This window comes from Ambystoma mexicanum, chromosome 6q (assembly GCF_040938575.1).
Source record: "Ambystoma mexicanum isolate Mex_15411 chromosome 6q, UKY_AmexF1_1, whole genome shotgun sequence".
Lineage (NCBI taxonomy): Eukaryota > Metazoa > Chordata > Amphibia > Caudata > Ambystomatidae > Ambystoma > Ambystoma mexicanum.
In genome coordinates this window covers 1,379,242,134-1,379,256,104 of record NC_090937.1, presented here as the reverse complement: position 1 = coordinate 1,379,256,104, position 13,971 = coordinate 1,379,242,134, and the positions used below count along the sequence as shown (strand labels likewise).

At 49.3% G+C, this 13,971-nt stretch overlaps 1 protein-coding gene across 1 annotated transcript in view; it reads right to left on the bottom strand.

Annotated features, from left to right (window-relative positions):
* HTRA3 (HtrA serine peptidase 3) overlaps positions 1-13,971 on the bottom strand; it is a 403,425-nt gene that overhangs the window by 182,027 nt on the left and 207,427 nt on the right. Inside the window, exon 4 of the mRNA XM_069632026.1 lies at positions 13,196-13,390. Within this exon, the coding sequence (XP_069488127.1) occupies positions 13,196-13,390 (195 nt within the window). The remainder of the gene's footprint in view (positions 1-13,195; positions 13,391-13,971) is intronic.

Sequence of the window (13,971 nt, the reverse complement as noted above, 5' to 3'; positions counted from 1 at the left end):
TGTTGTGACTATCATCTAGAGGACATTCTACAATTTGTGATGTTCATCAGTTCGTATCAGTTCATCGGTCAATGTAAAACCGTGCCTGTCATTCGGCGGCTTGTCTTCATCCAGTGTTGGCTTTCTCTCTTTTTCTTATTTCAAGCTGAATCACCCTATGTTGCATGGGCATTGCTCTCTTATCTCAAGGGAGCCATGAAACTAAGGAAACATGATATTGTTTCTTCAATAGATCCCAATGAGCCTGATCCTTCTCTAAACTAGCTATAGGACCTTGTTGGATTATTTCTTTAGAAAATTCGAAGGCTGCTGCTCCTAACCTGTGTGGGTGGATTGGTTTTTCTGACCAAATGACCTGGGGACTTTGGTTCCATGTGTTAAAATCGTGGCATAAATGGCCGTTTACACAAAAAATCGTGGCAAAAAGCTATGGTTTTGCCGCTGCAACCCATGTAAAGGATGCGGGGTACACCGCCACAACCCCCAGACCCATTATAGCATTTAATGGGAGCAGGGGACAACCCTGCAACCCCCGCTCCCCTTAAATGGTATAATGGGGTACACCTTTACAGGGTCAAACCACAGCATTTTTGCCGCGATTTTTTCTACAGGCGACATTTTTGCCGTGATTTTATTACTGTATACCGGGACATTTTAATCAAATTTTTTAATATACACACAAGTTGTATTTGTTTTTATGTTAAGTGTTTTTATGGCTCTTATTGACACCATTGTATTATGCTGTATTGTAATTTCTACTTTTATGACACATCTCTGTCGAAATAAAGTTTGCTTAGAGATTCAGAAATGTGCCTGTTAGTTTCTTGTCTCCAGAATTGTGGGGTGGAACTGTACATCAGGGGGCATTAAATCAGGGGTGCCCCTTAATGAAACAAGCCGGTGTATATAGCATTTAAGTTCTGCCACACACTGTGCTGGGCCTATCAGTCTCTTACGTTAGTTGTTCTCTGGCTGATTGCAACTAGGCAAACTCCACCCTGGGGGGACAGGCAAACAAAACAGAAATAATGCAAGCTTTGCTAAAGCACAAAACTCATTGTGGAGAATTGGACCAAGCATCAAAGGTACAAACAAGACTGTGACATTTACAGGCCGATTCATGGAATTAATGTGCTCCGAAAAAACGGCGCACGCGTGCGAAAACGCGCGATTTGCAGTGAAATAGCGAAAATTGCAGTGCAAGTGCGATTATCGCACAGAAAACATCGCACATCAATTCATGGAAGTCCGTGCACACGCAAAATGTGGGATGTGCGCTGAAAAAGTGTGCGGCGCACGCTGGCGCACAGGTCATCGAACGCCGTGCGATAAGGCCACAGCGAATTCGCACATAGCGCGGCGCACATAACAAAAGTAGGCGTAAAACGGGGCGTCACACGCAGAATGGGGAACAACTCGTGAAAATGTGGGCGTCACGGGGGAAGTACAGGAGGCAAGTGCGCAGAACGCCCACACGCTCGCCTACAACACGTATTCATGGAATCCAATAGGGAAAAACAGTGCACGGCCAAAGACGCGCTCAGGCCCATACATGTCCGCCACACGAAAGCAGGCAGTAGCGTCCCTGCGCAGGAAAAAAATGTGCGCCAAAGTACTACACGCGCGAGAAGGCCCACACGCGATCGGGCCTGGGGGAGCGTGTGCGTGTATCTCAGAGGTGCGCAAGAAGTTTCACACGCGATCGGGCCTGGGGGAGCGTGTGCCTGTATTTCAGAGGTGCGCGAGAAGTTTCACACACGATCGGGCCTGGGGGAGCATGTGCGTGTATTCCAGAGGTGCGCGAGAAGTCTCACATGCGATCGGGCCTGGGGGAGCGTGTGCGTGTATTTCAGAGGTGCGCAAGAAGTTTCACACGTGATCGGTACCTGGGGGAGCGTGTGCGTGTATTTCAGAGGTGCGCGAGAAGTTTCACACGCGATCGGGCCTGGGGGAGCGTGTGCGTGTATTTCAGAGGTGCGCGAGAAGTTTCACACGCGATCTGGCCTGGGGTAGCGTGTGCGTGTATTTCAGGGCTGCGCGAGAAGTTTCTCACACGCGATTGGCCTGGGCACGTGTATTTCAGGGGTGCGCAAGAAGTTCCACACACGATTGGCCTGGGCGCGTGTATTTCAGGGGCTCGCGGCTGGTTTTACAAGCAATCAGGCCTGGGGGAGCTGGGTATGTGTATTTCTGGGGCTTGCAGGTGGTTTCACACGCGATCTGGCCTGGGGAGCAGGGTACCACTCACCCGTCTGCCTTGCGTGTAGAAGAACGCGTAGCCAACACCCACCCGCTGTGAAGTGATAGCGTGTGAACCCCAATGCCTGCAAAACACACGCACCGCACCCCACGAAAAGCAACGCCCGTGCGCGATACATCACAGACGCGCATACGCGCTAAGGGCCTTTGGTCCAATGGAATCGCGTATGCGTGCTGACGCGCTTACGCGCTAAGGGCCTTTCCTCGAATTACACACTGACGTGCAGAATTTTCACGTGCCAAATCCCTCCGTATCAAGCTGGCCACGCGTAAGCACACGGAAGACCACGCTCCTGCACAGAAGGCCGAACTACTGCCCCCCAGAGCCCCGAGCACGCTCCCACCTGCCATCTGCTGCTGCCTGACTGCCTGCTGCCCACGTGCCCTGCCATTTGCTGCCTGCACATCAGCCAGGGGTGCTGTTGCTGTGACCACCCCTGCTGGAACCGAAGACTCCCGACTGGGATTCCATCGCTCCACAGCCCAGCCCCACGACCCAGTTGCCCACCCACTCCTGCCTCTGGGGTTGTCATGTCGGGCACTGCAACATCTGGCACCACTGACAACCCCCAGCCAGAGAGGCAGAGGGGCACCAGCTTCAGTGCCACCGAAGTTGGTGTCCTGGTGGAGCAAGTCCTGGGGCGAGTATGATGCCCTCTTCGGAAGTTCCCGCGCCGACAAGGAAGGATGGACTTGGATCTGGACTGACATTGTGACTGCCATCAACGCGGAGGGGGTGGCAGTCCGCGACTTCCAACATGTCAAGAAGCGCTGGGAGGACTTCAGGTCCAGGACCCTGAACAAGGCCCGGCGCCTCTTGAAGGCAGCGGATGCCAAGGGGCGCCGGGGCCACTTGTCAGAAGATCAGATGAGGGTCCTGGAACGCATATCCCCAGCGCTCCACGTCCAGGTCCTTGAGAGGCAGAGCCGTCTGGAGTCGAGCGGTAAGTGTACATGCATCCTGATTGTGAGCTGTGCGTGTGGTGATGTTTCAGTAGCGTTAGGTTGCACATCTGTTTGTATGGGGTCGAGTATGGGTGGGGGTGTACAGGGCCGTGGGGCTAACACATGCGAGGGCTGTAATGTGTGAGGCATGGATGGTGCTTGTGTGTGTATGCTTGCATGCCAAATGCAGTTGTGTGGGCACACATGTTTGGATGAATGTGTATGTAAGTAGACATGTCTGTGATGTCACGCATGTGTGTTGTTTTCAGCTGCATGTATCAGCACTGTGTACATGTGCATTTGTGTGTATTTGACAAGGGTGCAACAGTGATGCAACATGGAAGCATGTGACAGCGGGATGTGTAAGCCTGATTGGCAGATGTGACATGGATGCCCATCTGAACACTGCGACACTTGGCAGAGGTGTACACATGCATGCAAGTGTGGTGGTGTGTGTACATGTGTGGTGCACTTCCTGTGTTGCATGTGATGTCTGGCTCAGCTTTGCCTGCTCATGCTGTTGTATGGGTATGGATGGTGCTGGCAGTTGCGATATGGCTGTGGTATGGCTCATGTGTGCGAGTTGAAATGACATGTGTGTTGGGGATTGTGATGGCATGTCTGAGGTTTGCCAATGCCACTCATGTACAACTGTCATGTGTGTATGTGTCCATTGTACAGTGCCCTGATGCCTGTGTTTTATTTCTCCCTGTCTGCAGCGTCAACTGATGAAGAGGGCGGAGAAGGTGCTGTGGAGCACAGCGGCGGGGATCCCACCGCCAGCCAGAGACGCAAGGCCCGGCTCCCCTCCCATGTTGCCATCTCGTCGGGGAGTGAGGAGTCCGGTGCCGCGTCCCAGGCCGCAGCTGCCGGGGGGAGGTCCAAGAGGCGGAGGTTGGAGTTGGACTCCTCGGCAGCAGAAGGGGCAGCTGGGACCCCACAGGGCCCAACGGGGGAAGATGGCACGGAGTCATCCAGGTTGGTGGGGGGGTTGGTGGAGGAGGAGGCCGTGCAAGCAACAGAGACGGGGTCTGGAGGTGGGGATCCCACTGGTGCTAGTGGTGCAGTGCAGGACCAGGGACAGGAGGCAGCACAGGCCGCCACGGAGGTGCCTGTGTGCAATCCTGTCCCTGATCCTGTCCCTGCATCATCTTGCACCAGCAGGGATGCCTACGTCCAGACCCGTTTTCAGGCAGGGGATGAGCAAACAACAACTGGCCTTCCTCTGCCTGCGGATGTGGCTATCCGGGTCCGGGTTGAGCCTGTCCTGACTGGTGTGGCGTTGCGTCAACGGGCCATGCGAGGTGACCTGCAGTCTTTTCATGAGGAGACTGCATGTCATCTCGAATGGCTCGCTGACCACGTCAGCCTGCTGGGACAGGTCACCCAGGCCAGATTCCTCTGTTTGATGGGGCTTGCTACGACCCCCTCCTCAACTGAACCCCCTATGCGCCAGTCGTCCTCCATGCCATCTTCCCACCCATCAGTCACCTGGGTGCCCTGTGGAGCTGCCTCTGACGGTGCGGCCAGGCTGGTGGAGGAGGCATCCCTGCCACAGTCGGTAGTCAGACGTCCAGCAGGGGTGGCCACATCAACGACTGCACCCCAGCCGGCGGAGGATGTGCAGGCAGCAGGAGGCAGTGCACGGACAGAGGCACAGCAGCAGCAGCAACGTGGTGGGAGCCATGAAGGCTCGGGGCCTTCAACATTGGAGGGGCAGGCATTGGCCGGAGGGCAGGAGGACCCAGGACAGAGAGTGTCTTCCGTGTGGCAGCGGTTGGGCCACGCCATAGATGCGGAGCGGCAGCGGGCGGAAGAGGCACGGCTCACAATGGTCAGGGCGGAGAACTCCATGCGGAGGGCCCTGAGGCGGGCCGAGTGCCTCGAGGCAATCTGCAGGGGGTTGGAGGTGGACCCGTCGACGGCCCTGCTGAACCTCGGGGCCATGGAGGAGGACCGCCTCCGGGACATTGACCAGGAGTTCGATGATGCCCTGGGCCGGGACATCCAAAAGTGAGCCGTCAGACTAGCCCGCTGCCCTTGTACATAGTTATGTAGGTAGTGTTAGGTTTCCTTTGTTTTTTGATTTATTTTGGACCTTTTGGACATTGGCCACATTTTTGTATATAGTTTATTTTATTAGTTAGTGTTGTTAGATAGGTTTCATTTCTTTTGTTGGGATAATGGACCCTGGCTTGTTCGTTTGTACATAGTTCACTGTTGGATTTAATTTTTCTTTCACAACTTACCCATGGAGCAATGGCTTTCTATTATTATTTCCATTTGGATTTGCTTTTGTGGACAGTGACTTTGGACACCATTACTTTGGATTATGATTTTTGGTTTTGCTTTTTTTCACGGACATGCTTCTTTTCTTTTTTGTACATTCCCATTTCTGTTTCTTTATTTTTGAATCTATTTATGTTTCCTTTAATACATATTTTTTTATCGAACTTCAATGTGTAGTATCATCTCATTGGTTTCATGCATATCAGGATATGGGTTTTGAGATTCACTGACACCCATTGGGTGTATGTGAGGGACATGTGTTTGTTTCGAAACTTGCAATTGGTGTTCTGTCATGTAATTGCCATTTCTGAGTGGGTGGATGCAATACTCGGGTGGGTGTTTTGCATTTGGAGGCTGACCATAGGGACCAGGGATCTAGATTGTGATGACATGTTGGCTGGGGAACATGAGTTGGGGCCTGCTGGCAGGTGCCCCACAGTGCTGGGGGGTTGGGGTGGTGGGAGACATGGGTGGGGGCCTGGTGGAGGGTGCCCCTGCACTGCTGGGGGGTGGGGGTGGCGGGAGACATGGGTGGGGGCCTGGTGGAGGGTGCCCCTGCACTGCTGGGGGTGGGGGTGGTGGGGAACATGAGTTGCACATGCGTGGGGGCCTGCTGGCAGGTGCCCCACAGTGCTGGGGGGTGGGGGTGGTGGGGACATGAGTTGGACATGGGTGGGGGCCTGCTGGCAGGTGCCCCACAGTGCTGGGGGGTGGAGGTGGTGGGAGGCATGGGTGGGGGCCTGGTGGAGGGTTCCCCTGCACTGCTGGGTGGTGGGGGGGTGGGAGACATGGGTGGGGGCCTGGTGGAGGGTGCCCCTGCACTGCTGAGGGGTGGGGGTGCAAGGGGACATGAGTTGGTGACCATTAGTGCAAGGAGACATGTGCCTTTGCTGGGGGGCATGCCCATGTTGGGTGGGCTGCCTGCGGGACATGACCAGGGATGCAGGGTAGTCCCCTGTGGTGTGGGCTGCCTGCAGGGGCCGTGGAGGGTGTACAGGGAACACCTGGGAGGACCACTCTGCCAAATCACATGTAGGACTCCCCGGCACCCCTGAAATACACGTACCCTGCTGAATTCGCGTGTAAAACTTTCTGCGCACCCCTGAAATACACGCACACGCTCCCCCAGGCCAATCGCGCGTGGACCTTCTCGCGCACCTCGGAAATACACGCGCCCAGGCCAATCACGTGTGGAACTTCTCGCGCACCCCTGAGATACACGCGCCCAGGCCAATCGCGTGTGGAACTTCTCGTGCACCCCTGAAATACACGCGCCCAGGCCAATCGCGTGTGGAACTTCTCGCGCACCCCTGAAATACACGCGCCCAGGCAAATCGCGTGTGGAACTTCTCGCGCACCCCTGAGATACACGCGCCCAGGCAAATCGCGTGTGGGACTTCTCACGCACTCCTGAGATACACGCGCCCAGGCCAATCGTGTGTGGAACTTCTCACGCACCCCTGAGATACACGCGCCCAGGCCAATCGCGTGTGGAACTTCTCGCGCACCCCTGAGATACACGCGCTCAGGTCAATCGCGTGTGGAACTTCTCGCTCACCTCTGATATACACGCACACGCTCCCCCAGGCCAGATCGCGTGTGGAACTTCTCGCGCACCCCTGAAATACACGCGCCCAGGCAAATCGCGTGTGGAACTTCTCGCGCACCCCTGAGATACACGCGCCCAGGCAAATCGCGTGTGGGACTTCTCACGCACTCCTGAGATACACGCGCCCAGGCCAAACGTGTGTGGAACTTCTCGCGCACCCCTGAGATACACGCGCCCAGGCCAATCGCGTGTGGAACTTCTCGCGCACCCCTGAGATACACGCGCTCAGGCCAATCGCGTGTGAAACATCTCGCTCACCTCTGATATACACGCACACGCTCCCCCAGGCCAGATCGCGTGTGGAACTTCTCGCGCACCTCTGAAATACACGCACACGCTCCCACAGGCCAAATGCATGTGGAACTTCTTGCGCACCTCGGAAATACACGCGCCCAGGCCAATTGCGTGTGGAACTTCTCGCGCACCCCTGAGATACACGCGCCCAGGCCAATCGCGTGTGGAACTTCTCGCGCACCCCTGAGATACACGCGCCCAGGCCAATCGCGTGTGGAACTTCTCGCGCACCTCTGAAATACACGCGCCCAAGCCAATCGCGTGTGGAACTTCTCGCGCACCCCTGAAATACACGCGCCCAGGCCAATCGCGTGTGGAACTTCTCGCGCACCCCTGAAATGCACGCACCCAGGCCATTCGCATGTAGAACTTCTCGCACACCCCTGAAATACATGCACCCAGGCCATTTGCGTCTAGAACTTCTCGCGCACCCCTGAAATACACGCGCCCAGGCCATTTGCGTGTGGAACTTCTCGCGCACCCCTGAAATACACGCGCCCAGGCCATTCGCGTGTAATACTTCTCGCGCAGCCCTGAAATACACGCACACGCTCCCCCAGTCCAGATCGCGTGTGAAACTTCTCGCGCACGCGAAACACCCGTAATACGCTTTCCCCGCTTTGCGTTTGCTGTTTGCCAGTCTGGTAAACTGATACGGGGTTGGCGCAGCCCTTTGCGATGGTTTTGCGATCTTGATGGCTTTTCCTTGCGCGAGGGCGTTCTTGGGGGCGTAACTGGCGCTGCTGCAGGGTCGCTGCGCCACACTGCGCCACGTCTGCTTTTGGAGGCAAGAATCCATGAATACGCTGTGCGCGGAAATTGATTTTATCGCACGCGGCTGGCGCAGACATTCGCACGGGCACGCTGTGCGCCAGCCGCGTGCGACACTTTTGTGAGGAATTACATGAATCGGCCTGTTTATCATCTTGCATGTTGTTAAACCTGAACTATGGAGGTATATTTAGTGCAGTGTGGTAATAGCAGGATCATAAAGAATAAAGGAAGCGTGATGGTCATGATGAACAGATATATGAAACAGTGGGCACATTGATGAACACTGGGGAAGGAGAGTTGTGAGATTAGGGTTTGTTGGAGCAGTAGATGTTTCGCAATCTATATTTAATGTTCTGTTGTAAAAATAAAATAAAAGAGAGTGCATAACAGAAGCCTGTGTGCCGCCCCTTAAAATGTAACTATGGTTGAACCCTGATTCCATAAACATGCGGACCAAATACCTGATCAGGCAAGAATCTATATAAATATAAAATGCATAGGTATGTTTCTGTACTCAGCTGATGCAATTTATCAGTGTTAGGTTGCCCTCTGCTATCCAAATGACAAAGTGCCTTTTTGGTTCCCTTCCACTGCTCTATGCGGTCACCTCCACCTTCCACTATCGCAAACATTTGGAATAATTTCAGTTACTTCTTTCCACCCCCACTCCTCTTCACATAGGGCACGCTGGTTCCAGCGTCAATAAACAGTTAATTACTGGCTCAACATTTCTGTCTCTAAAGAGCGAAATGCTGTAGGACAAATGCCTCCTCACAAGCTAAAACTGAAAGTAGGTGCTGTAATTATGCTACTACGTAATTTTATGCCATCACAGGGACTCTGCACTGGAACAAGGTTCACAATCACGCGTCTACAAAGACACACCATAGAGACCTGTGTAATCACTGGATTGAACTTGGATACCTTCCTTATACTGCACATACCTCTCATTACATCTGATCCAATTATGCCTATCATTATGCCTATCAAATTCAAAAGAAGAGATTTTCCCATACGTTCAGCCTTTTACACATTTAGCCTTTTCAATGACCATTAATAAGTCACAGGGACCTACACCCCCTTCATGAAAGCGATTTATGTTAATTCCAATATTTAAGTAGGGGGACAGAAGTGACCCCATGAATTACCGACCGATATTGACCTTTAAGATATGCTAGAATGGCATATGTTACACCGGGAACAGCTAGTATCTATTAAAGTCACAACACAACATTGCCAGTTATTTTACATCGACGATTGAGGCCAGGGTGTATTATAGCTGCAAACAAATTATAGCCAGGGATGACTACCTGGACACATTTCCATGCCATTGATGCAATCATTGTATATGAAGCACAGACTGGGAAGTTAAGTACGTTACTCTTCAAATGGAGTGTGATTGAATCCGAGACATGTTCTGATCGCTCTTTTGGCAGAGAAGATATTGTCCACTTTTTATTTTTATGCTCATATTATATGGGACTTAGAAGCACTTCATCCTGTTGATATTTAATGCCAGGCATCTACAGGAAGCCGTGGCATTTTCCAAGGGTACAGTTGATAAATGAGTGACCTTTGCATTTGCGAGTTATGGCTTATAATGTATACTGCCTCCTGGAACCCATTTATATCTATCAGGATCTTCTATGAAGGCTCTGCTGAGGATTGCTTAGTGTAGTTCACTTGGTTATTGATGGATTGATAATTGCCATATTGTATCTTCTTATGTCAGGGATTGATGTTTAATGTATTTATGATATTTCTTATGGGAGTAAGGTTTTACAGTGTTGTTTTTATTGTGGATTTTGTATATACTTTTTATGGCAACACCAAAATAAAAGTATTTGCTGATGATGATGAAAATGAACAGCATCATTATATTACAGCACTTCACTTGGGGAGAAAAACTGCCCATTCTGCCCATGTCAGTTTAGAGTTCCACAGCAAATGCTTGCCACAGAACAATTGTCCCAGGAGCTTTGCATCAGTTGCCTAAATTAAGAAATCCTTTTCTACGCAGTTTGATAACCTATGAGTTACTTCATGCTTGATATGTTATGGTTCTGTACTGTGATGGCAAACTTTTTTTTTGGATTTCACGTTTCAGGTCCTTAATGTGACAAGATGCCATTTCTATTTCACAGTGTAGCTTTGTTTTCAGGACACATAATTAAAATATAAATACATTCATTCATTTTGCCACAATTTTTTACAAAGTTAAATAATCTGTATTGTCGGAATACAATATCATTTTGTTAATGCCAGCTTCCTTCAGAGATATGTTTCCTTAACCCCACCACAGAGTGTGTCCTGATGCTGTACTTGGCGTTCCTTGACCGTCATTCATCTGATTTATCAGAGGGTGGAGCCCCCATTTGTGCTGTTGCACTTTGCCAGTTCCTTGGGTTCACTCTTCCATCAAGCGGTGAGGAATGTGGTTCTTGGCTGGCCAGCGGGAGCAGACTTCTTTCCCTCCCAACCCCAGGGGGGAATTACAGCATCCCAAGACTTTGGACCGCTGGTATGTCTGGTGTTCTTTGCTAAGAGCCCTTCCCGATACTTTGCTGTCTCTGCTATTCTATCAATGCCACCACAGCACTGATCCATAAATGCAGCAAACAAATATGTCATAATGAGGAATGTAAATGAATCCATATTTGATCAAGATGTTTCACAGAAGACAGATATATGTTGGAATAACCAATATTATACACCCAATATTTTGCATTAGAACCCGCCGGGAGGGCAGGGGGGTGGCAGCCTCCCATCCAATGAAGAGGCTCGGAATGGGGACATTGCCAGACGGTTCCTTTGGATCCTTTTTGGGACATTTCTGTCCCCAGCACATCTGCTTGTGATCTGCGAAACACTGCCTTGGGAAAGAAGAAGGGACTACGCGTAGTCCCTTCTTCCTTTACATGGCGGCCATTTTTTTATTTACTTTTTTCCTATATTTTTAATGGCCGCCATGGAAAGGGAGAATTGACTTTTTTAAATCAGTTGCGAAACGCCAGAGTGTTTCACAACTGAAAAAAACATTGCTTTTAGTACCCAGGTCTTACGGGCCAAGATACTAATAGCAATAGCCCCCATGCAGGGGTGGGGAGGGGGCATTACCACTTCAGGTAATGCCCTGCGGCCCATAGTTACAGGCCCTGCTCGTGGATTATTGCCTAAGTGTTTAATTTCTTGTATAATCAAGAATGTTGACCTGCGCTCCTCCGTGTGCAGATTGCTATTCACAGGACATGTGCATGCAATAGGCGACAGATCCATATGTGTCTCATTTAGATATGTGAGAGAGCTCTACAACGAGAGGGCTTGCTCTGAATTAAGATAACCTTCAGTATCAGTCACATGACCTCCTTACAAGTATTTCAATTGATTGGCTTGTGTATTATGTATGCATTCTGAGCCTGTCACATGTCATTCCACTTTTCCAAATGTACTGAATATCACATGGTACTTAACAATATAATGCCTTTGTGGTGGTAGTTGTAATGAAATCTTGCATGCATTGCACCTGCTCTCTAGACACATCAGGTGCAGGTGAGGCTAATATGCAGTCTCCTGTGAGTAATTGTATGCATTCTTTTAGTTTCTGGGAAAGCAGAAAGGTGGGCACCTAACAGGGATAATGTCCAAATAAGAGGAAGAGTAGGCACTACTTGTTAGTTAATAAGGTAATCTGCACTTGGTGAGGTATTTAGTCCTGTCGCCAGGTTCCTCCCCGTTGCTTAGGGAGGTAAAAAATGTTAATGTAATATTGACTGGTTAATTGTCACCAGTCTACTGGAAGGACTCGTGTGGATATCCCACTAAATTTCTTGTTTTAAAAAAATATATTTGATTTCTTTAATAATTCTTGGAAAATGTTGATAATTCCGATGAATTTATGGTAAAAATATTTTTATTCAACCATTTGTATTTTTGTGAGGCCTTTAGCAAACATTATACTGTTCGATGCATTTCGGTCAATGATAGACCTTCATCAGGAACTGTGTAAAACGTTGCTTTAAATCTTTGGCGAGCAAGGTGCCCGGATGCTATTACTTTGGTTTACACAACAGGAAGTTAAAGAAGTAACATTAAAAGACATGCAACGGCTAACATAAACAAACGTGCCTGAGTGAAGAGAAATTGGAATTACCAAAAAGGAAGCATAGTAAATCAGGCCAAAGATTTAAAGCAATGTTTTACACAGTTCCTGATGAAGGTCTATCATTGACCGAAATGCATTGAACAGTATAATGTTTGCTAAAGGCCTCACAAGAATACAAATGGTTGAATAAAAATATTTTTACCATAAATTCATCGGAATTATCAACATTTTCTCAAGAATTATTGAAGAAATCAAATATATTTTTTTAAAAAAAGAAATTTAGTGGGATATCCACACGAGTCCTTCCAGTAGACTGGTGACAATTAACCAGTCAATATTACACCTAACAGGGATGCCATGTGATCCCCAAATATAGGTGCATCCACAGGAGCTAAAGCAATAGTTGTATTTCCAAGAAGAACTAACATGTAAACAGGGCAACATTCCAGAACGCGGACCTAGTCATGAAGCCACGCAGTGTAATTAGTTGAAAGGACATGACCGGGTTGACTGGGAAAATGGCAGATTTGATAAGGAAGTTTGAATTAGTTGCTTAAAATATTTTCCGTTTGTTTAATTTCCAAGATGCTTATTTATTTATCATGATTTGTTAAGTGGCACTGTCAATACAGGTCACTTCAGTGCTTCAGTGCGCTGGGTTGTGGTATTATTTTTATGCAAGTGGGAAGAGGGTGGGGTCTGGTTTTAAGCGCAACTAACAGTGTGAGTTGTCAACATTATGTTTTTTACCAATTACAAACGCTACCTTTGCAACTCAGAGCTGTCTGAGAGATCTTCCTGTTCTATTCGTTGATTACTTTGAAATGGAAACCTAATACCAACCACACTTTCAAATGCAATTCTCTATAACAACATGCTTCATGCAAAGTGGCTCGTTTTCCACGCTAGGGCAGCGTGCTTACATTGATAATGGCGTCCGTCTGGATGTAGTCCATGTCAGAATCCCTCAGACCGAGTTCCTTGCCGTCCCTCTGCGCCGTGCTCACGATGCCCGTCGTCACAGTGTTCTGCAAGGCAAAGGGGCTGCCAATGGCCACAACAAATTCTCCAGGTCGAAGGTCAGCAGAGTGGCCAAGTAGTAAAACTGGCAGTTTTTTCTGCAAGTAAGTGTTACAGTCAGTTAGACAGGTCATGACATCTGCTCTGAAAAAAGCATGGTGGAAAAATATGCAAAGACAATGCAAATCACACAGCTGCAAATTATAAGTGAAATTCAATGGAGCTCATTTAGAGTTTGATTGTGATATAAAAGGTGGCAGTAGTTGGATGACCGCCACTTTTACTGCACTTACAAATTCAGAGTTTCAAAAGTGAAACTCATTAAAAACTGCCCGGTTTAGTGTGGAGGAAGTTTCCTCCAGACAAAACCATTACTGCATTTGATATTACCGCATCTGGTAAATTGCAATTCTCTATAGAGTCCAATGGGATTTCAAAATGACTCTAAATCATGTGGAGCATTCCAATTACTGCATGCTTAATACATGAAATAATGGTATTTGTGCTTGAAAGTATTTCCAGTAGAAATACTGATAAAATCTGATAAAATCTGAATGTGGCCCACTGTGTGGATTCTGTTGGTAGATGGCATTATGAATAGAAGCCCACGACCTGCTGAGTGGATCATGGCATATATTAGTACCCAGTGAGGGCGGCCTCCCAGCAATGAGGAGGCTTA